The sequence below is a fragment of the Dromaius novaehollandiae genome, chromosome 5 (genome assembly GCF_036370855.1).
Source record: "Dromaius novaehollandiae isolate bDroNov1 chromosome 5, bDroNov1.hap1, whole genome shotgun sequence".
NCBI classification, from domain to species: domain Eukaryota; kingdom Metazoa; phylum Chordata; class Aves; order Casuariiformes; family Dromaiidae; genus Dromaius; species Dromaius novaehollandiae.
Window position 1 is genome coordinate 39,170,539 of NC_088102.1, and position 23,023 is coordinate 39,193,561.

The window sequence follows — 23,023 nt, forward strand, 5'->3', positions numbered from 1 at the left end:
TAGGAAGGTGTTTGGTGGTAGTGCAATGTTGTTGTACGAGGAGTTATTTGTTTTGGTTTATCTTTGGCCTGCAGCATAAGCAGTAGGACACTGCGTTTAGCATGAGTAGATGAGAATCAGAGCCGCAGAGGCCTGCTAGGTGCAGAGTAGGGAGCAGAGTTGAGGTTGCCTGTGTGGCGCAATTGGCCTGGTGAGCAGTTAATTTGAGCTGGGTTTCTGAAAGTGGCCCAGGCCCTCCCTGGCTACTTAAGCCTCTGTCCTTGTGCCCCACGAGCCTGAGGAGGGCCGTGCGTAACCGAAGAGGTGCCAGTGCTCCAGGGCAGCACCGCAAGCCCGAACCTCGCTGACTTCGAAAGAAAGTGAAAGTGTAATGTTTGCAGCAAGTTGAGCTAGAGCTTCTGCTAAACAGCTAATGAACTCTGCCCACAGTTGCCTGGGGTAGAAGTTCCACTTTGGCTTTTCCCCCCCCAGATTCAATGCAAAGGTCATGGCAAGAGATGGTATTGTAAATTATCAACCTAAAATACCATTGTTCTTACCATGTTAGGTTAATGTAGTTAAAGTTCAGACAGATGCTGGAGTTCGTCTGAGCTAAGCCTGAACAAACGCAACACACCTGTGAACTCTGTGGTGAAAATGAAGCAGCAGCTGCATCTTGGGGAGCTTGGAATGTTTTAAGGCAATGCCTCACCTCCTACTGTAGTTTTATATAATAAAGCCTGTATATTCAGGAAGCTTCTGTCCTGTTTGTGCCTCCACCAGAAGAAATGAAATGAAGTTGTGCTGTCATGGTTCTGGTTGTGCCTTCAGCTGAAGAAATCAAAAAAAAGTTGTTCATATGTTGCCATCAACCCAAGCTGCATTTCCTTGGGGACAGGTGAGTATTGGAGAGTGGGAGCAGTGGTGGGGCTGTGGGCTGAGTTGGGGGGGGGTCAGGGGAGGGGGAGCAGGGGCAGACTATGTGCTCACAGCAGTGGGCCTAGGTGATGGGAGGCTGGGTACTGGGGAGACATGAGCAGGCTTTTGCTTTTCTGGCTGATCTGCAGCTGTTTGAGAACTGATGGCTAAATGTCACCAGTGACGTAAATAAGCCAGAACAGGGCTGTCTTCTCTCTGCACTAGAAATCATGCTGGGCTGCTGTTCAGACCTGCCTGTTTTTGAGTCAGGGACATCCCATCTGAAGTTGTGGCTTCTCGTTGACATCTCTATGAAACCTATGCTTAACATATCTGAGCTGTTAAGTATATCTAGCTTCAGCCAGACTGTGTGGTCCAAAAGAAGAATGAAAGAAAAGCTAACAAAATAATCCCCTTGGGACAAAGTTGTGTTTTGATGTGATTTTAGAGGAAACCAGCTGCTCTGGTTTCCATTTCCATGGATACTAGTACAGCAATTTTGTTTACTGCTGCCTGCAGCAGGGCTGTACTTGGTAATAATAGCAGTGGTGGGATGCTGGCTGATGAGCTGACCAGCGCCTAGGGAATGCTCCGGTTTGTTAGCATGACCTGGGCAAAGCAGAGTCTCAGAATCTTTCCGAGCTTGCTGCAGTTGCAATGCAGTGTGGAGACCTGCGAGCGCTCATGGAGGAACCTAGCTTAGCAACTAGTAGTGGTACAGTCATAGCTGCCAGGAGTGCGGGTTAGGGTGCAAAAGCTGCCTGAGACACTGCGAATGCTGGGATAGTTTGCCTGCGCTGATCTCCCTGCAGCTGTGAATACAGCGGTGGCTAGCCTGCAGCTGGTGTGTGCATCTACACATGCTACCTTGCCTTCCCATCCAGGCAGGAATATTAAGTGTGAAATTCTTGCTTCAGTTTAGTCTGTGGATGTTTTGCCATCATCTTCACTTCTATCTGGTTCCCTCCCCTGTCTTCTTAAAACAGACTTTATAGGTGGAGAGGTGCAAAAAGGAAATAGTTTTCTCAATGGAAATTGATGATGAGGTTAGTCCTCACTGCTGCATTTTTCCTTTTTGTAGGGATGCAGGGGGTTTTACTTATCAGCATGTACAGTTTTCAGATATGGGAAACTGACCAAGTCTAAGCTATTGTTGCTCCTGCTTTGATTAAATTTCAGATTGTGCATTTTAGTAATGTTAGCTTTAAGAAATGCAAGTGACCAAGAGACTGCTGCTGGTCAGCGATCTCAGGCTTTGTGGTAGAAGCAGCAATAGTGAGCCAGTCCAAGGCAGGTTCGATTGAGGGTTGTGGGGGAACTTGATGGTTGTCCTGCTTGCTTTCCTTCAGTAGCAGACACAGAACAATAGGTAATAAAACATTTAAATTTTGGAATGGCTACAAGGAAGGAGAGAAACATATCTAATGCCTGAAGCAGGCTTGTCTTCTGTACTAGCACTGTTTGGGGGATACCCTGTACAGAGCCTCCCTCAATACCAGCATTGCCTCTCACCCCCTTTGAAACACCCTGCCTATGTTCAGGCACAACACTGTTCAATCCACCAAGGCACTGACACTTTATCCCACTGAAGTCAGCTTAGTGGTAACTGCTGTGTAGATGAAGACTTGATTACAGGGGCTTTATCATATCAGCTGGCCTGTCTGTTACTGAACATGCTGCAAGGCAGGAAGCGCTGTAGTGTTTCATCAGCTTTGGCACAGTGTTCTCTTTGAAGCAGAAGTTTTTTATCTCTAGGTCACTTCTGGGATTTTTGAGGAAAAGTATCAAATTTTAGCAGAGGCTTGATTCCGATTTCCTGCATTTGCTTGGCTTCATGTATTACGTTTACAGGCTGCTTTGTCTTTTGGTCCAGAACTAGTTTTAAACCATCTCCTAGACCAAGCTTGTTAGTGCATGTTAGCACAGTGCAGGCTAACTGTGGGTTGAGGTACCTTAGGATCTCAGTCCCTTACTGAGCAATCTGTCTTACCTCCTGCCCTACCTGGGCTTTTCATGGGAGACTTGGCATCCAAGAATTTTGTTCAGTCTAAATTACTCAGTCTGTGAGATCCAATGATATTGCAGCCATAAATATCTATTGATGAAAATAGGCATTAAACATGTGACAAATGTAGCTGTGTCTAAAAGCATATTGAAGGGTTTTATTCTTTGGGTTAAATTACACAGTGTGAATGTTCAGTCTGGTTCTTTCATGGTTCCTCTCAAGGCTTCAGTGCAGCATATTTAATCTTTCATACTTTTAACTATCTTAAATGCTATTGTGTGAATTTTGCTGTGTGCATATTTTTTAACTAGAGGCTGCATGTTATAATGCTGTTGACAAGGACAACCAAAAGATGTCAAAGTCCTTTTAATTATCCCAAGCTGAAGTGCCATCTCTGCTTTCTATCTGAGTAGACGAAAGCAATGTTCAGGGAGCCCCACTTAATACCAGAGCATTTTTCAAGGCAATCAGCTGCTCGAAGCTCTTTTCCCCCTAAGCAATCTAAATGCTAAATAGATTTTTAAAATAATTACCATACATAAGATGAGGAGCCATTTTCTCCCTGAAAACACCTGATGTTCATTAGCAATATTTAATGTGTCACACATCACCTCTGTTTACTCTAAACTTTCTTGGCAGAAGTTTATCAAGTGTCTACAAGTGCTGAGCCACTCCTGAAGCTCTTAGGAAAGCTTCTTGAGCATGAAGCCTTTGTGCTCAGAGAGAAGGCATCTGAATTTCTGTGAAAATCTTCGTTTTTCCCCCCTCCCAGCTTTGTTTTGAACTTACTAAAAAGAAATAGTGTCAGTGTATGACACCAGCTTGGCACCAGCCCAGCTGGGTCCTGAAGTCAGCAATGAACTTTACAGGTCCTTTTTCCCAGGCCAGAATAGAAGAGAGCTGCGTCACTGGTGGCTGCTTACAACATCAAAGATCCTGTTATGACAGCAATTGCCAGCGTATAGCAATGCTCTGACCCTCCCCCTCAAGAACATCTTTAGCACACTGTAAGTGATGACTGTCATGGGGCTGCAGCAAGGGAAATCCATAGCAGGAGTCTGCTCACTGCACCTCAGGTAGCTGTCAGGAGTCAGTCCCACTCTTGTACCAAAGCAACGTATTAATAAAGGAACAGGCCCTCTGAAACTCCAGTTCCTCATGGTGGAGCTGTTCTTGGCTCTACCTGCTAAAGCTGTTCTACTTTATCCCTCACATGATAACAAAGCTTAATTTGGATGAAGAGAAGTCATATGATTGTAGCTTATTGTTTCAAGAGCTTCCAGTCTCTAGAGCAAGGACCCCAAGATTGCTTCAGGAATTACTTAGTATTTTTATTCTGTAACAGTTTAATTTGAAGTTTGTAAATGGTCTCTGGAGCAGTGTCTAGAATCCAGGACCTTCCTGCCATGCAAATGCCCCAGCTGATGCTAGAAAAGTGTAATTGCTTTCCCTCCAGTTCAGGTCATATTCAGATATTTCATATAATATATATCAAAGCTGCCTCACAACAAGATGTTCAGTGTTTTGCTCTCTAATCCTCTTGCCAGTCCCAGAGAAGCCTATAGCTTGGTAAAATAGGGCATCCTCTGGAAAAGAGAGATCCTTTGCCATGACAAAGGAATTCAGCCTGCTTTACACATCCATTGAGGTGAGTCAGCACATGATAAGGCTGGAGGGAACTAATTGCCAGCTGTAGCAGTTTTAAAAGAGAATGGTGACTGTTTTTACATTTTGTATTGAGCCATAATAGATGTGCTCTGTCTGAAAAGGCTTACCACATCAGGGGAAATAGAGGAACACCTTGTTTATGGGTTCCCTTAGCACTTATTCACAGAGATGATCTTAATACAGTTGGGATTGAAGCACTTATAGGCATGTGTTAAACCTGACCTGTGAAAACTGAGATATATGGAGCTTAGGTGAACCCAGCTTTAGACAACAGCTGAAGAGAGGCTTTGTGCGTGCCAGTGAGATCTAAGCATTCAAATCCTACCTACATCCTTTGAATCTGGGCTTCTGAACTTCATATGTTTGTGGTAGATCCTGGAAAAGGGTCCAGATCATCTGACTTTGAGCCCTACATTTTGAATAGGATGACATACATCCCTTGTATATATCTTAACATACAGTTCTCAGAAGGCTTATTCAAATCTCTCATTTGAATAATGTGTGTTTCGTTACCACAGGGGGCTTTATCCTGTCATATGTACTGTGACCAAGGTTGAAGCTCTTGAGCTAGTGGAGTTCATAGGACCCTTTTATGTGTGTGCTGTGAATAGTAATGCTACCATCTGTAACCTCTGTGAAGCCCAGAACCCCCAGACAGCATTGTCTCATCAGTAAAAGGGAACATATAAACCCAAAGGGTTTTGATATTGCTCAGAGGAGAAGCAAATGCTTCTGTGGAGACTTCCTCTGCATATGGTAGTAATAAAACCAGTCCCAGAGGACTATGTGCATGGGTGAGAAGGGTTGTTTTGGGGGTTCCCTCATACCCCGGGGCTCACATCAGCTGATCTGTTCAATCATGTCTTAATCTGACCGTATTCGCAGCAGTCTAAGGAAAGAGAAAGGGCAAGAAAGGTTCTGTAGCAATGACTGACCAAGGAGATTCTGAAAGCTAGAAAATCTGTAAAAGGTTTTAAGAAGTGGATCAATATTCTCTGTACTCTCCATTTCTAATTGGGCTTTACTGCAGGGCTTTGATTCATGTAGTTCATTAAATGGGCTCATGTGGACTTTCCATAACAGAGTCTATTATATGCCTAGGACTTAGAATCAAAATATCAGCAGTAAGCAATTGCCAAAGCCCCCAGAACTCTGTTGGGGAAGTGATTGCAAGAGTACGAAAGTATTAAACTTCAAAAAACATGGATGTGGCTAATTCACTATTATTAATTGCATTTAGCTTATAGAAAATTCATTTTAACAGTTTAAAAACCACTCAGCACCATGAAGTATACATTTCAACTTACTTGTGTTCTAAGAGAAATACTTTCCAGATTTTCACATAGCCCATGAGCAAACAGCTCTTAATCTGTAGCTGCATCAACAAGTTACATTATCTCCAGTTCCCTCATTCTCATGCCACTGTGCCTGCAAAGCCAAACTAGTGGAAACAATGAGGAAAATATGTAATGGAGGAAGACACTATGTATTACAACTCCATATCTACCTCAGGCCTGCATACACATTTTCTTTCATCTCCCCTGCAAAATAGCTGTGGAAAACATCACTCAGGTAAAAATAAAATGTATGAATGAGTATGTATGTCCATCTGATCAGACCAAAGCTCTACCTAGCCCATTATTCTATTTCTGTCAGTAACTAAAAGCAAGTGTTTTGGGAAAAATGTAAGAACAGGCAATTGTATAGTGTTACTCTGTCAAAATACTTTCATTCCCCTCAGTAACTTCTGGTTCATGGACATGCTGAGCCAGGGTTGGCATCTTTGCATTTAATAACTGTTAATAGATTTCTCTTCAATGGGCTTGTCTAAGTATATAGAAAAAGGGGCATCTTTCTATCCTCAATGGATCTTTTGCTTTAACTAATTAGCATTAATTATTGCTAATTATGCTGTCAGTGTTTGATGGAAGCTAGGGCAAGAGATACCTGTTAGGTCAATGTACCTGTGAGTACAGGAAATAGAGAAAAGGTGGAGTTGGACCCAGAAGCCCAGTGTGAATCTGGTTCAACTGCTATTGAGCTGAGACCTGGATTTAATTTTCACATTACCACAGGAGCTAGAAGAGAGCCTGGGCAAGTCACACAGGTAGATTTTAAGATCTGAATTACATTGCAAACACCTTTGAGGCTGGACCTTCATTTTCTCGGCAAGTAGTTTTAGGTAATGTCTAACGTCTAATGACAGCATGCTTAGATGTAGTAATGAAGTTTCCAATGAAATAGTTTAAATGGAGAAGTTGGATTTGTTGAGCTTAAAATTTTTTTTTTTTTTTTTTTGAGATGTCTCAGGTTATATAAAAATTCTACAAGCTACCATCCCACCATAGAGTGAAACCAGGGAACCAAATGTGATCCCTAGGCTTCCTGTATGTAGGGAGAATGGGGTCTGAGGAATAAGATTGACAGAAGTCAGTATGTTGAGCAGAGAGCTGCCTAGGCTAAGCAATATGCTAATGAGCTAATTAGTCCACTAACGAGCTGGAAGGAGGTGCCTATTTTTTTTTAGGATTCTCAGATGGCAAGCATTTCCTGGAACTAGGCCTGACCTAATTCAAGTGCCTTTCTCCCAAGAAACAGAGCAACACAAGAGTTTTGTGGTTAACGCAGTCTGTGTTCTGGTCCTTTCAGACAGGCCTTGAATCCTCTGACACATCCCAGGTGAGTGTCCTAATTAGGACTAACTGCTTGGTTATTCTTATATGGCTCTTTCTCAGTCTTTCTAGCAGAAGTTGTTTCTTTGTGAATGAATAATGGCAGCTTTTAATTGGCAATGATGGAGGAAAGGGATAGAGGTTGTACTGAGTTATCACTGAGCATTTGAGTTGAGTGTGTTGCAAATGTGAAAATAACACATACAATTCTAGGAGGCATTAAATTATCTATTCTTGGTAGAGATAAGGAAGATATCATTACCACAGTATGAAAGATTGGTAAGCTTCATTCAGAGCTGTAGATGCTGAGAATGATAACTGTGTTCAGTAGAAGACAAACTTAAACAGATGATGATTCAGAACTACTATAATGAGCAGGAGGAAAAGCAATCTAATGTAGGAGAAGAAACTACCAATCATGATTTGTTAATCTAGCAAAGAGAAAGAGGATAGAAAGATGTGACTGTCACACAAAAAGCCAGTAAAAATTGATCATGAACTCACCTAGGCTAGGAAGTAGAAGGATACTAATGAGCTGAGAAGTGTTATCTGGAATGGCCTTACAAAGCAGGTGGCAGGCAAGGCAAGCTGCATTGGTTGTTTGGTGCTGGCTAATCTTCTGGAGAGGATGTGGGATGCCACAGAAACAATGTTGGATTTGAGAAATACGTTTCTTATTCCAACAGAAACAAATTCAGTGATGAGTCTGCTTATTTTCTTCTAGTTGCATCTCAGTGCCTTTGCTCGGTTCCAGTGTTACCATGGAACAGATGTAGTAGCTAAGAACTCCCTCAGAAATGATGTTAATGTCTTGAGAGAAGACATTAACATACATGTCATCTTTTATTTTCTTTCTTCTCAGTACCTGAGAGTGGCCATAGCTAAAAATGAAATGTGGAGCAAGGTTTATTTATTTCCAGTCTTAGTGGTGTTGATTTTCTTTTCCCCCAGCACATACAGCATTAGTGGATACTGAGTTAGGATACTTTTGCCTCCCAATGAGACAAGCAGGGAGTGTTGGCAGGGGGAAGGTATGGCTGCTTGCCTCTGCTGTTATGCATTGTCTGTTTCTTACCTTCTCCTGGCATTTTACAGTGTCCTTGAGCTTCCCCTATGGGTATGCTACAGTTCTTTGAGGCCTTTTCCCTCTTACAGAGAAATTTTTCATTTGCTCAGTGTTGGAAAGGCTTGGGGGGGGGGGGGTGTAGGGCGGAGGTCTGGGTGGAAATTCTGGTGACCTCTCCAGGCCAAACTTCTGTGACAAGGCACTATTGTCAGTGTCCCATGCCAAATTTTATTCACTCAAAGAACATCAAAGCAGGACCAAATCTGACTGTTCGATATCTTATCTTTTGTCATTGAGTACTAGTTGTACTTTCTCTGGTCCAGTGAATACTGTTGTTTGTTTGTGTCATGTAAACCCACTTAAGAGTACTCGACAGCCTGCATTTGCAGCACTTTCCTAGCTAACAAGCTCATAGTTCAACTTTCGGAGTCTATTTCCCACACAGCCAACAGAGCAATGCAGAAGCTGTCAGAATAGGAATTAAATACACTAGACTGAAGCACTGATATGTTAGTGATGTGGGTCATACACATACCTTATTTAGCTAGTGGGTAGAATCCAGAAACACAGCCCTTAAGCACACAGACTACTTCTCCAGGTTTTGCTGAAATACATGGCACAAACACAAGGCATACAGCAGCTGCACAGTTACAGAAGCTGTGTATGCTTGTCACTGACTGTTGATGCGAAGACCATGGTGCATAATAGCAGGTTTATTTGGAAAGCTTGGGGAGATACTGCAGGGACTGCACCACAAGATTGACTAGTACATGCACAAACCTAAAATTATTAGCAAAGTGCTTGCAAATACACCACAAGTGATGGTACTGAGCTGGTATATGCAGTATGGTTTGTTTTACTTGCATGTGTCATATACAAGCTAAGCACAAATAGGAGGAAGAAAACCTACACATCGGAGTGGTGCCCAAACTCAGCCAGATACTCTTCGTACAGACATAGTTCACATTACAGTAATAAAATGGCTAACTGTTAGCATTCAGTGTTTTCCTGTAACAAGTCCAGATGGGGCTTTCTTTAACTTCACTTCCTCTTCATTATGTCTGACAAGACTTGTTTATTAATGTGTCAGAATAAAGAATTGTCTTTTAATATTAAACAAACAAACATTTCCATTCAGTATATTTAAGTGGCAAATACGTTCCTCTGGTATTTCAGTGAATGTACATTATATTCAGCTAACTTTAAATAGGACAATAGCAGACAAGACACTTGCCATGGAAAAAAGAAATCTCAGAATTGACTGTTTTAGCAGAGCTTTAATTTTCTATTTATTTCAACTGATTTGTTCTCACAGTGTGTGTATATATAGCTAGTACAAATTATGTAACACTTTATTTTGAGACAACACTTGCGAACTTTAAGCAAAAGTAGGTACCTAAGTCAGTGGTCCAAATATTCAGCAAGGCTGAGAACCTCAGTTCAGTGACTAGCCTCAGTCATCACCTGGTTCTTGCCAAAGAATTGCTATTATGCTCCCCTCTCCTCCTCCTTCCCTCCCAACCCCCCCAAAAAACTTATGAAAATGGGAAGACTGAGAATTTGTAATTTCCTTTTATTTTCATACTTGCCAGGGTCTGTGAACAGATGATACTGAGTTCTAGCAGATACGCAACAACTTCACAGTGGTTGAAAAACAAGAACCTGAGATTACTTTACACTTATAACCCAGCAACTGTTGATTTTCACTGTTTGTTAGTTTTCTTGATGGGTTGTTTGATTGCATGTTTTCCAACATAGCTTGGTTTTAGTACAATCAGGCTATGACTCAGTGGGAATTGCAAATGTACATAACTCTTAATATATTCTAAAGCAAAGTAGCTGGACCATTCCCCTCCTTCCTTCAAGTAAGTCATCTGAAGAAGCTTCCATGTTTTCAAACCAGCTCATTGCTTACCATATGGTAGTGGGATCATAACAGCAACTCTGTAACTTCCTTACCTCTTTTTAATGCAAGTGGAAAGTCTGATTCTTCTTCCAATCTAAAAAAAAAAAAAATACTATGTTCATAGCAAGAGGAGACTTACCATTCAGTTTCACTGTGTGTGTGTGTGTTTTTAAGCACATGTATTACAGTTACTAACGATAACAAGGTTGTCTTCACTACTATTCTTTTTTTTCCTCAACATATGTGTCACAGGTGTTAAGCATGAGAATGGACCAATGTAATGATGGAGATGCTACTTTCCTGCTCTGCTTATGATGTATTGTGATGGGTGTTGTGATTTCGGTCCATTTTAAAAGAATGTGATATCTGAAGAAACTGTTATAAACATAGATATATTTTAACTATTTAGCCTACTTTATCCTAAAAGCAGGGATACAAACTCAATTTTGTTTTTTACAAGCCCTTTTTAAATGGTGTCAACATACTGAAGGAGGCTGTAGAGTGGCAATCCTTTGTAAGACAGTGGTCTTGTTATTACTGTGATGTCAAATATAATCCCAATTCTAATCCTAGTTTGATTATGGCAGACCTAGTTTCTTGAATTTTCTGCAATATTTTGGTCTTTACCAGAGGTTGTATTAAAACAAGCACAAGAAGTGCCAGGTATTTTTTTTTTTTTTTCATCAGTGCATTACTAATTGATAGGAGCATGCAGTGTTAGATAAACTGCTCCTTTACAAATATGTTAATTTATCTGCTATTTTCTACAACAGCACCTACATGCTTGACCTTGTTCTGAAAGCTTCAGATGAAATTTTGTTACGTAACCAACCACTGCTTGTTGCTGCTGATAGCCAGTCCTGTTCTCCCCACAATTCCCAGTGTCTCTCTTGCACCGGCCATGTTACATATGAGTGTGGGGACTACATGGTCTGCAGCAGGATTATGCCTTTCAACAGCAGTGATCGGCTCAGCCACCTCATGAAACTTCACCTTACTATTTGTTCAGTAAATGGTCATACCAAGAAATGAGTTGTATTGCTCTCGTCAACATGTAACTTTAAATGCCTCAACTTGAAACTGTTTGAGTAGCAGACAGACCAGAGACTCTATAGACCTGTGTATTCTGTGATTAGAAAAGATGCAGCATGCTTTGTGGCTCCATAAGGTAAGCTGAATTCAGGCAAGCAACTCAGTTGCTCCATGCTCATGTTTTCCCACTGGAAGAGGGTTCATACATCTTTCTGAACTGAGGGTAGGCTTGCCTGATGAACTTACTTTTTTTTTTTTTTTTTTTAAGAGCATTTTCACACTTGGAATACTAGGTTTCTGAATTGTATTTTTTATTCTCTTTTACAGTATTGTACCACTTTCCTGTAGAAAATGTAATTTATCATTTACTCCCATGCTGTAGCAAGTATGATCAACACTACTACTTATACCTATTCCTTTGTGCCAGAAGCACCAATCTGCCACAGGGCAAGGCATGCACAGGATGACTGATCCCATCCTGTTAGACTTTCTGTAGTCATGTAATACTTGCAAAATGCTGCTGCCAAAGTTTACTTTCAAAGTAGCTGAACTCAGGTGAACTTTTGATTTCTCTTAGTAAAAGTGCTATCTCATGCCTTTAAGAACTGCTGCAACTAGAGAAAGTCCTAAGTACACTATCATCCCTTTCAGTAAAGGAGCTAGTAAAGAAAAACCTGAAGGTTTCCAACGTCTCTGGTGCTCACAAGTCCTTTGCTTAAGGCCAAAAAAGAAACCCCTGAAGTTCAAGCTCTGATCATAGGAGCTATTCTAGTACTTAAAGCTTGGCTGAAAGACTGCTACAAAACAGTAGTACTGGCAATTATGGGATGAGTCCTGTGTAATGCAACTTTTGGGTATAGTGTTATACAGCCTGACATTTATTTCAGCTGTTTGAGATCCATGCCGTAAGGTTCAGGCAGAGTTAAATGCAACAGAAAGGTTTAAGAAAAGAGTTTAAAGCTTTAATAAAATATATGCCTCTTAGATTCTTCTGTCATGAAGCAAATCCAGGATTAATTTTTCACTTGCCCTCTTAAAGCAGATTACATTTCCTGAGTACCAGTAGAATGCATACTAGCATGTTTTCTGTTTCCAAATGCTCGTAACTGTCTTTGCTGTAGTTTTGAAGGCAGTGATTAGTTGGAGACAGATTACCAGATTCTTCTTTCTTGCCTGTTACATATCAGGAAAATGCTGCAGCATTTTTTTTTTCAAGTGTATTCACAGTCAGCTGCTCAATTAAGCAACAAATCTGTTGTTTCATGAATAGTTAATCAAGTAAAAGGCAACACAGCAACTCAAGAACTGTGCACTTTAGAATTTAAAACAGCAGCTTATTTTCAGGAAAAAATGAGATTATTGTAGCTGGGAGAAACAGAGGGAATTTCTACTTTCATAAAGTAGAAATATGAACTATTTATTACTACCTTGTTTAAAGCATCTTCCCATTTTCTGCTTGGACATGAGAAATTCATGTTCTGTACCAGTTTGAGCGCCAAGACCAGGGAAGAATTTTTAATCAGACTAAATTTTATTTATTTATTTAATTATTATTTGGAAGTGATGTGCTATGATCTGAGCTCCTGATCACTATTGATTCAGCATGCCCCTTGCCTTTTTTCATAATCAAGAAACTCTGTAACTAATTTTTCTTAAATTGAAAACAAGCTCACAGAATGAGGGAAATACTAAAACTATTTTTAATGCATCAGGAAATGGGAGGGGATGTTTATTTGGCTTCATTTTAAGACTGCAAAACTGCACTGTATTTAGCATCTTAAAAGGATATGCATCTGAAATGATCTACCATGAGAATATTGGAATTTCAGCAAAATTACCAGTAGTAAAAACAAGTTATTTTTGAAAAAAAAAGTGCTATTTTACTACTTGCTACCCAGAGGACAAATTTGAATACTATTATACAGGATAATGGTTAGTGAATTTTAGTAAGTTATACTCTTTGTACCAAGATGCATTTGGATATTAGAAATAAAACTTCCATGCAGAATTATTTACAATTTTAAGTAACCTTAAGTATGGTAAGACACATCTGATCTAGTGTGTTTTGAAAATCACAATTTACTTAAAAGCAAGTTAGCGTGTTCTGAGGTTAATAAATTGAACTGATTCCTGGACACCGCAACTGTAGAACTGGTACCTTTAATCTCCAATTTGTGTTCATGTTGAAGAAAAGTTTAATCCCTCCCCCTATGCTTCGCAGTTACTTAAAACCTCTGTTAGATTGAAAGTGCTTGAAGCTGAGAACAGGACACTACATAGATGGGTTACAGCTGCCACTCTAATTTAACCTTGTTTTGAATTTAGATATCTAAGAATTTCCATCACTTCAATGATTTGACTCCAAGTCTTCAGCAGCAATTACTTACCACTTAAGTGAAGCTATTTTCATTAAAACTTTAATATGCACTGTCAATTTGAAATTGGATTCTTTTAAGACAATGCATTTGCTTTGAGGTCCATCAGAAACAATTAATGGGTTTCAGGGAGTTAAATATGCTTGAGAGTGCTACTTTCCTCCTTTATTCCTAGAACTGCTTCTGGTTAAGTACACCTGTGGAGCCTAAGACTCAGATCTTTAGACTAAGGCAAAGGCACAAACCACCTTGCTCCTCTGTTCACTAGCTTTGTTGCTCTAATATTTTCCCCCAAGCCTATTTTTTTTCAGTAAAGCAAACTTACAAAGACAGCAGTGTCTAATATACCCAGGTGCAGGTGTCATTCTACAGTGCAGGCAGGCAGATATCTCATCCCTTCTAAAGAGGAAACACAGTCTGGGGCAGGTTCCTATCAACATAATTCACATTGCCTACCATTCCCAGGGGAAGTTTGGAAATAGTGGTCTAGGGGTAGCAGTGATCTGATGCAGTCAGCCTGCCTGCAGACAGCATCTTTCCCAGAGAGCAGACACATTTACCTGAATAGAAATGCCTTGTAGGAAGATCAAGTTTACAGTGCAAGAGCAGGAGGGTTGCTATGTTTCCCAGGAATCCCCAGTAAAGACAGTCACCAAAATTAGGCCAGAGAAGTTCATCTGGCAGGACAGAACTTGAGCCATCCTGTAATCCAGCAAAGGACTGCTGTTCAGTCCATGTAACCCTTCAAGCCCCATTCTTCAGCAAACAGGTAAGAAAGATTTAATTTACTCCTTGGCAAAAAACACAAAATTCATCACTCAAGTTTAACTAAAGGATATTTTTTTTATTCCCCATTAAGACAGTCCGAAGGACATAACTAAATAATGGAAAACCCACAGAAGGGCACCTACAGTGAATGTGGTGCAGTAATATGTGAACAGCCCCAGGGGTCTGAATAAGGTAGGATCATCAGCTAACCAGAGGAAAAAAACAAGTTAAATCTCTGCCAAAGATGTTGTACCTTCTTCTCCATTTACACCGAAAGAAAGTTTTCAAATCCAACAAAATCCTTGCACCTCTAACAATACATTCAGTCCTGGCTAAAGAGTTTAACAAGATGGCAACAGGACGACTATAATACAAAACTTTCACTACTACACTCTGTACACGCCTGTTGTCCAAGCCCTCCCCCAAACCCATGTAATGATGATGCCGCCATTATTTGCTTGCTTGCTGGGCCTGCCTGCGGAGGAGGACGTAGATCTTCTCCTTTATCCAGTCTTTATTGTATGGTTGGTATGTCTGAGTGTCAGCACGGTAACTAGAGAAAAGAAAGGAGTTAATGTTATATCAGTCTGTCCTGTAGTACATTTTACGAGAGCTTCACAAACAACTAAGCCTCCTCAAGTATATAAGGCAGAAAGTTGTGTACAGAATACAAGCTATATCAGGAATAAATGGGAATTGCTACTTATCAAAGAGACTTATCCTGTTCCATAAACATCTGTCACCCAGTAGATCAGTAAAAACCTGAAACAGAACTCAATGCTCCAAGGACTATTGAGCAACTGCAAAACAGTGTGTTCACATTTAAATTAATGAATATAATTACTTACGGAGAAAGCAAACAGAGCACCTTAATATTCTAGAGCTCAGAATTAAGAATGGTGCCATTAGGAAACATCACCTAATTTGTCTTAATGAGACAAACACTCAGTTTAACTAACTCAAGCAAGCATTCAGTGTTTGAAGAGTTACACATATGTTTTGAATCTCTATAAGACCCCACAGACTAATTCTCTTTGCTAATCAGGGATAGGTGATCAAAGTAGTCCACAGTAAGATTTTATGTCACACCCAGAGAACTCGGCTATTCAAGATACTGTTGAATTGAAGTAGATTTAGATGGAAAAATGAAAGCCAAGTGCATCGAGTTATCTGTTAAACTTCATTCCCTTCCTTTCCCCCTTTGGTCCCTAAAGCTGGATGAACTTTTTGATGAAGGTGGTACTTTCGGTGAGTGCTCCAAGAACTACTGAAGTCCTGTCCAGGCTCTAAGTCTTGAAACAAATTTTTCTAATCAGATAAAGAGAGTGGTCATTGGTAAGAAGCTAAGTAAACCCAAAGTTGTTTAACTCAATCCAGAAAAATTCACTGTTATTACCTAAAGAAAAAATAAATAAATAAACCATTAAACACAGTGCACTACTAAGGTAGCAAAAATAAGTGTTTAAGTATTGATAATAGTGAAACCCTTTCTGTGGCCTTCAACCAATATACTAGATTTTAAATAACAAGGCCTCCATTCTGGTTGAAGGCCACAGAAAGGGTTTCACTATTACCATTCAGTAGTTTCACTGCAGTATAAGAAACATCATTTTTCCAGAATAGTTAATGATTTTTCAATCCAGTTATAATGCTACAGTGCAAGACCAGATAGCAAGCATTTTAGGGATCTTCATGACCCTAGTATACTAGTGCTATGTATGCCATCTGGTGGAAAACTGTAAGCTGAAGTAGAATTTGGCACAACACTAAGTTTATAAGCCTAATTATGAAAGCCACAAGACTGTAGTAAAAAAACCAGCTGCTACTTCCTAAAGCAAGTAGCTAGCTTCAGTCTGTTAGATAAGAAACTAAAACAAGGCATGTCTTCTTAACTGTATGAGGCCAGCACTATGACATCTGAAGATCAAACATGGCAGAATGTCCAGCAACAAGGTAAGCCTGCAGAAACTGTAATAAGGTTTTATTTACTCTGTTGACAACTTTGGTTAATGGACTTTGTAGCAAGTCACTACTAGTGACACAGTCAAATTCTATATGTAAATCAGCATTTACATATAGGCAAAGGGGGTTCACTGTGCAGCTGTACAAATACTTGCACTGGGATTTTAGACACAGCAATGCAGTAGCAAGAATATCCATACTGGCTTAAAAAGAGATCCTGGAATTTATGAGCTCAGCTCAGTTTCTTCTGTTGTTTGAGTATCAGACTTGCATCCTTATTCATACAGAATTTCTGTGAAGTTTCATACCACTGTCATCTTAAACCATGTTTATGGTATGGAAATTAGCCATGATCTGGACAAAGTGATTTAGTTACAATGTTAGTTATAGACTAAGTACTGGAATTTAGTATTTGATTTTGCAGTGCAGTCAGAATGGAAAGCACACAAGACCATCTTTTCCCACAGTTTTATCACACAGATGAGAACCAGAGATATAATACTGGATTCACAAGAGCATCCAAATAATCAGCTTGGGCTCTCTGAAAGATTGGTATGTTCCTCAATCACTTAATTAGGATTTACAAAATGTTCCATCTTGGTGTGTCTTGATAAAAATAAACAGTTGGCTGTGATGTGCTCCTACAGATTTCTACCACATTACTAGTACAGTCCTCAGCTGCATAAAATTTGTCTGTCTTTTTGCCTCCTTAGAAATTGGACTAATCTCACAAAGGCAGATCTAAAGCTGATTTAAAGAGATTCTAGCCAGTCTTAATAAAATACGTAGCTGCACTGAACTGTTGGACTTCAATATTTGAAATGTTAGGAGCCTCAGTGTGACTAAAATCCAAGTGGAACTGTTAGTTTCTAAGCTTTCTTAACAGACACATTATTCTGATGTGGCTCATATTGGTGAATAATATAGTATGCCGGACGCAGTACTGCCTAATACAGTTATTGAAAAAACAGAATTTTACCAGATTCCACATGACTCATTTATGAGTTTATATGGAAGACTTCTGATGGACAAGAGTAGGGAGAGTAGTGATCTTTTCTATTCTGAAGTTTAAAAAGTTTGAGGCACCTCATGTAGGGATTCTGTACGAGCCTGAAGTAAAAAATAGCTAGAAAATAGTAAGGCGAAATTATATTTACTACATATTATGCACAGTAACTCTTAGAAGTAACAACTGTTTCCTCCAAAGGAGGAAAAAAACCCCCATCTCTCCATCCAAAAAGAGAGAATTTGTCTTTCTCCTCCCACAGCTTTCACACAACTGAACTTACACCAGACAGCTGAGGTCTGCCAAGTCATCAATAAAGTCAAACAGCTGGCTGATATCGTATGTAATGGATGGACTGTTGGGATTCATTCTCTTCAGATGCTCTTCATACATTTTACAGACTCCTACAGAAAAAGAGAAGATTGATAATGCAATATTGAAACTTTATTTGCTGCAAATTCCTTCAGATATTGAACCATAGGTGAAAGTTTAGAGATGACTACCATTAAAATACAGATATGAATTACTTATCCACATTTTGCAGAGTTGAAATATTTTTGTCCTAGTTATCTGTACTGAAACAAAACACTACAAAACCAGGTAAGATGCATATGAAGAAGCATTATCATGCTCTAGTAGAAAAAGTTTTAGTTTTATCACTTCAAAGGCATAACTTTCCAAGCAGTAGGCAGTAATGGAAATCTAAAATTCTTCCTAATCTTTTTAAGATAGAAGATGCAACATATATTCCTACTGTACAAGCATCTGAGAAAAAATAATTAGCATCAAAGAAAGCTACTACTCAGCTCTCATGAGAGGTCATTCTTTATTAAAGGGCCAAACAGGGCAACTGATTACCCAAAAGCTAACACTGCCAGCACAAGCCTGTATATGAATTCAGATCAGTTTTGTTTAATGCTCATTTGGATACACTTGAGAAGAACACAATATTAATGTGAGCACTGAGGTTTTATGCGGTCTTTACTCCAACTTTGTTTGTCTTGCAAAACTTCTTGGAATTAGAATTGTTAATGTTCAGTGAACTTCCACATCTAAATCATACAGTTGTATCATTTCTATCATCTTTATCTATCTACCATTACCTGTGTCTTAAAGTCACATAGAATTTTTCTCTGGCTCACATGCCACCAGTTTGTAAAATAAGTGTCAATTATGTACATACTTTTATATGCTATTTCCAATAGCAATCCTTCCTTTACGTGACTAGCAAAAAAATTAATGACAAAGTTAGAATCTGATCCTGCAATGAAATGCATTCAAACAGATCTACTGCAGGGCCACCAGGGGGGTGGTATCACCTAATCTCATGAAGTGATGTGGTTCAATCTATTTAAGTCAAAATGAGATTTTTAATATAGAAAGCAAGTTTGAGAAACTAAGGATAACTATTTTTAGCTTGCAAAAACACTAGTAAACTGAAAGAATGAGACATTTTTGCAATTCTTGTGACTCCTCTTGGGAACAGCAACTGGTTTACTTACCAAGCAAGCTTTGGGAATATGTCAAAAATGAGGTTTTAACAACAATTATCCATTATGATGACTACAGAAGCAACAATACGCACCTTCCATGCACTCATTCACTGATTCATAATCAGCATATGTTCTGCCTTCTGGCCTCTTGGTGGGCTGAACAAGTAGAATTGTGTGAGACTAGAGAGAGAGAGAAAGCACTGAATTGCTTCCAAAATTATAAATATTTGAATGAAGTATGAAAAGGTTAAGCTACAGATTTTTTTGGCCACTAGATCATTAGACAAACTGGGATGCACTAAATATATCCGACCCCAGGGTTACTTCATGACACCTACCACACACAACTTTGGCACATAAGGATAAATATGAGGACCATTGCAAAGTCTTCTTAAAACTTACACAGCTATCACTTAACTCTAAAAAAAAGCATTGTATTATAACACCAGTCTAGCAATCAAGGAGACAGACAGTTCTTTTCCAAATGGCACTTACTTTTCATACATGCTGTGTTACCGATTTTTGTTTCCACTCAGTTCTATCAGTCCTTAGTGTGTTTTTTAAAATGCATAAAATCGCTAGTAAAGCACCTATTGTGTTGAGGAAACACCATGGAAATAGTATTTTCTACTTAAACAGAAAAGTAAAGCAATAAAAGTCAATGTATAATAGCTATCCAATTAGCACATTCACTTATTTCATTTTAAATGCAAGCTGTTAGTATGATTTAAATACCCCAAGTACAGATCAAAGGGAGAGTCCCACTTAACCATCAGTCTCACCTCAAAGATCTTAATGCAGCAAGTTGAGTTATTCATTCAATTTCAAGGGAATGTAAATTATACAAGAAATCTGCATTTAGTGTTCAAGACTATTTCTTGAAAACAGATGCACTGATTCTTAATACTTCAGTGAGTCTACTGAACAGTAATTATGACACAGACGACAGTTCCAAGCATCAGAGCCTGCAAATTTGTTCTTCTGCAGGAAAGACTTAGGATGTTGTATACTGTGTGGCTTACGTTACTTCTATACTATTTTTCTTAGGGTACAGAAAGTAATTTGAACAAACAACAGGTAAGATTTTTTTTGAGGTATACACATCCATGACGTAATGGAGAGGTTACAGATCATGGAAAGTTTGCAAGCACATTAGAAAACACCATTTCCATCAGTGTTAACTGAGTCCCACTTTTTAACTGATAATAATTGAGGTGAGCACACAGCATGTAATATTCATGCAGGCAACTGCAGAGTAAGCCACACTGGAAATACAAATACCAAAACATATTACTGGGTTTAAATTAACTAACTGCTGAGAGAAAACTCCTGACCCATGGTTTGCACAGATCAGTTAAGATACCAGTTCTGTACTCAAACACAGAAAAATAGCAAATAAGTTATTAGGATTTACAAAGAACACACAGGAAAGCGGTAAAGATTTCTATACCATGATTGATAGTACTCCCATGCCTGGAATTAGTTTTCAGTTCTTGAAATGCTGTCTCAAATATCATGGCAGAAAGAGACTGAGAAAAGCCCAGAAAAAAGTGACACAAAGAAACAAAGGAGATCAAGACTCTTCCCCAATCAGGAACAGAACAAAAGGGGAATTTAGAGCTACGCACAAAAAATGATTAGAGACTAGACCACCTAAGTCCACTTCCATGTAGGCCACGGGACACTTGATTTGAATGGAATTCCTCAAGGGGGGCTGGTATCTGGCTGCGCCGAAGCACATTGTACTTAGCAGGCTTGTTGTACCAGGGAGTCCAAGCAACTCTGCCAAACTTTGATCGAGTACTATTACCAGCAATATCATATTTGTTTGCTGGTTGCTTACGAAAAGGCTTGGTTTTAAGACTTGCAACTCTAACTTCCTGGGAGCATCTGAGCACTAAGGATTCCCTATTAACAATAACAAATGAGGTGCATCAACCAGTTTAGGAAGCGTGCTCTAAAAAAGCTGTGCTATTCTAGCATCAGAATGTCTTGCAAACTAAACTTGTGAGATGTTTGATTCAGGTAGAGTTGGAATATTTATCTTTTGCGACCAGACTCAAAATTAAACAAAAGGTTGGGTTTATCTGACAAAACCTAAAAGAGCACAGATAAAAGAACTGACTAATAGAATGATATCATAACTGATTGAATTATGTATTCTGTCTTTTGGTGGGGAATAATTTTATGCCGTCTGGCATATAAATACCCAGGCTATCCCTCCTATTCTTTAAGTGTTAAATCAATGTGTATGTTCTGACATTATCCCAATAATGAGATTGCAAAAACAACTACCAGTGAGCCAGACATCTAAGCCACTTTTTTAAAACAGCAAAATAGAAATTATTTGGGCCTCTTATTTTAAATCATTCATCACTTAAGAAACTTTTCAATATCCATATCAGATATTCACCTGGGAATTATTATTCATGCTCTAAGAAAAGCATATCTTTCAGCCTAAGTGCAAAATAGCAATACATATTGAAGACTAGTTTCTGCAAGCCATGAGCAATAATTCTACTACACCCATTAAGAAACAAACCTAAATTATTGCTAGTATTTTTTGATCCTGTTACTGCTAACTTTTGTTTCTTCCTCTACCAGCTAATAATTTCTCAGCTTCCCCTAAAAACTGTGAGGTAAGGAAGAAAATGATTAAAAAAAAAATCAAGTCATTCATGTTTTTATTGTATACATTATCTTTTAGGATCTGTGATTGCCTTAAGAAGTGAACTAAAATTAATTTCATTGGAATCAACTGTATTGTAGAGTTAATGCATTACATCTCAAATGTTTAAGAACTTCTCACTATTTTACCTTAAAGAAAAAAAAAACTTTTAAATGATTTTATGAAATTGCTCCCCCTCTCCCTCCACAGAAGTGCCAAAGGAAGACAAACTTAGAAGTTCAAGAGACGTTTCCTCAAACTGTTAGCTGCCCTACTGAACACATGCTTAGGGGACAGAGGCCAAAACCAAGTGTGATCAAGAACTGTTATGCTTTCCTATAGGTACAAATCCTGTTGTTTGGAGGGAAAAAAAAAAATGGATGATACAGAAAGCCCTGTGCAATAGGACTAGGTTCTCAAGAACAGCCCCAAAATGACACTTATTGTTATGCTGCATACTGCAGGTTTTCTTGTATTTTCCTTTAAAGTGTAATTGTACTGCCTGCTGTTCAATGAGACAGTAGACTGGCTACCATGCTGGTTTATATGAATTTAAAACTTCTTGAGAGTTCTTTAGAAAGTGCTTTAAGTACATTACTGAAGACATAACCCTGAAAAAACGCTTAAGGCAGCATTGACAGGCAAACAACAGGGCTAAGAGCTAGTCAACACCTGTCCAAAGGGGCCTCTAGCAACTGCAGGGGCTATTCAACAATAAAGCAAAAAAAGGGAGAGACGCGAACACCGTGAGAACAAATAAGGACGTGCAGTACAGCAAACGCAGGCGGTATGCCACAAGCGCTTGAAGGACTTTCGGGTACTCCTGCCGACCAGAGGCAGCGGTGTGAAGGGCTTCCACCTTCCTGCTCCGGACAGGACAGGGCCTGCGGCCGGCGCCCTGGCAGGGACCAGCCGAGCAAGCGCCCCGCGGGCGGGCGCAGACCTTCGCCGCAGCCCCCAAAGCACCTCTTCCGCCCAGGCGCGGCCTCCCGCCTCACCGCGTGCGGCTCCGCCGCGTGCACGCGCCGAGCTACCTCGGCCAGCATCTCCTCAGCGGCCCGCGCCCCCCCAGCGCGCCGCGCAGCCCGCCCGAGCCGCCTCCGCGGCCGAGCGGGAGCAGGGCAGCCCGCGGGGCGCCCGCCCGCGCAGAGCGGCACTTCCCGCCGCGCCGGGCCCGCCCGCCGCCTCCCGCCCTTTGTGCGCGCCGCCCCGGGGCCCGCGCCCGCCCCCCCCCGCGAGCACGTGCTGCCGCCGCCCGGGAAGGCCGGCGCCACTGCCCCGCGCCGGGGGAGGCCCCACGCGGTGGCGCGGCGCGGCGGGCCCCGCTCACCATAGCGGCCCCCACTCCGCAGCTCCGCCGCCGACCAAGAGGCGCCCGACGATCCCCCACAAGCCCCCGCGCTGGCCGGAAACGCCTCGCTAACGGCCGACCATAGACGAGGAGGTGCTAGACTGCCGTGAGAGCGCGCTGCCACACGGCAGGGCGCGGAGGATGCCGGGAACGC

The 23,023-nt window shown here is 40.4% G+C and overlaps 1 protein-coding gene and 1 long non-coding RNA gene across 2 annotated transcripts; one reads left to right on the top strand and one right to left on the bottom strand.

Moving 5' to 3' along the window:
• The first annotated feature begins 582 nt into the window (after positions 1-582).
• On the top strand, positions 583-17,721 carry LOC112980701 (uncharacterized). The gene is made up of 3 exons (XR_003258477.2): positions 583-877; positions 7,098-7,249; positions 17,620-17,721. It is a non-coding gene; the product is annotated as an uncharacterized LOC112980701 (long non-coding RNA).
• Positions 14,445-23,021, bottom strand: ERH (ERH mRNA splicing and mitosis factor). The gene is made up of 4 exons (XM_026095770.2): positions 22,849-23,021; positions 18,943-19,030; positions 17,641-17,761; positions 14,445-14,942 (listed from the first exon to the last, which is right to left on the bottom strand). The coding sequence occupies exons 1-4, from the start codon at positions 22,849-22,851 to the stop codon at positions 14,840-14,842; spliced, it is 315 nt and encodes a 104-aa protein (XP_025951555.1). The 5' UTR covers positions 22,852-23,021; the 3' UTR covers positions 14,445-14,839.
• Between the last annotated feature and the right edge of the window lie 2 nt (positions 23,022-23,023).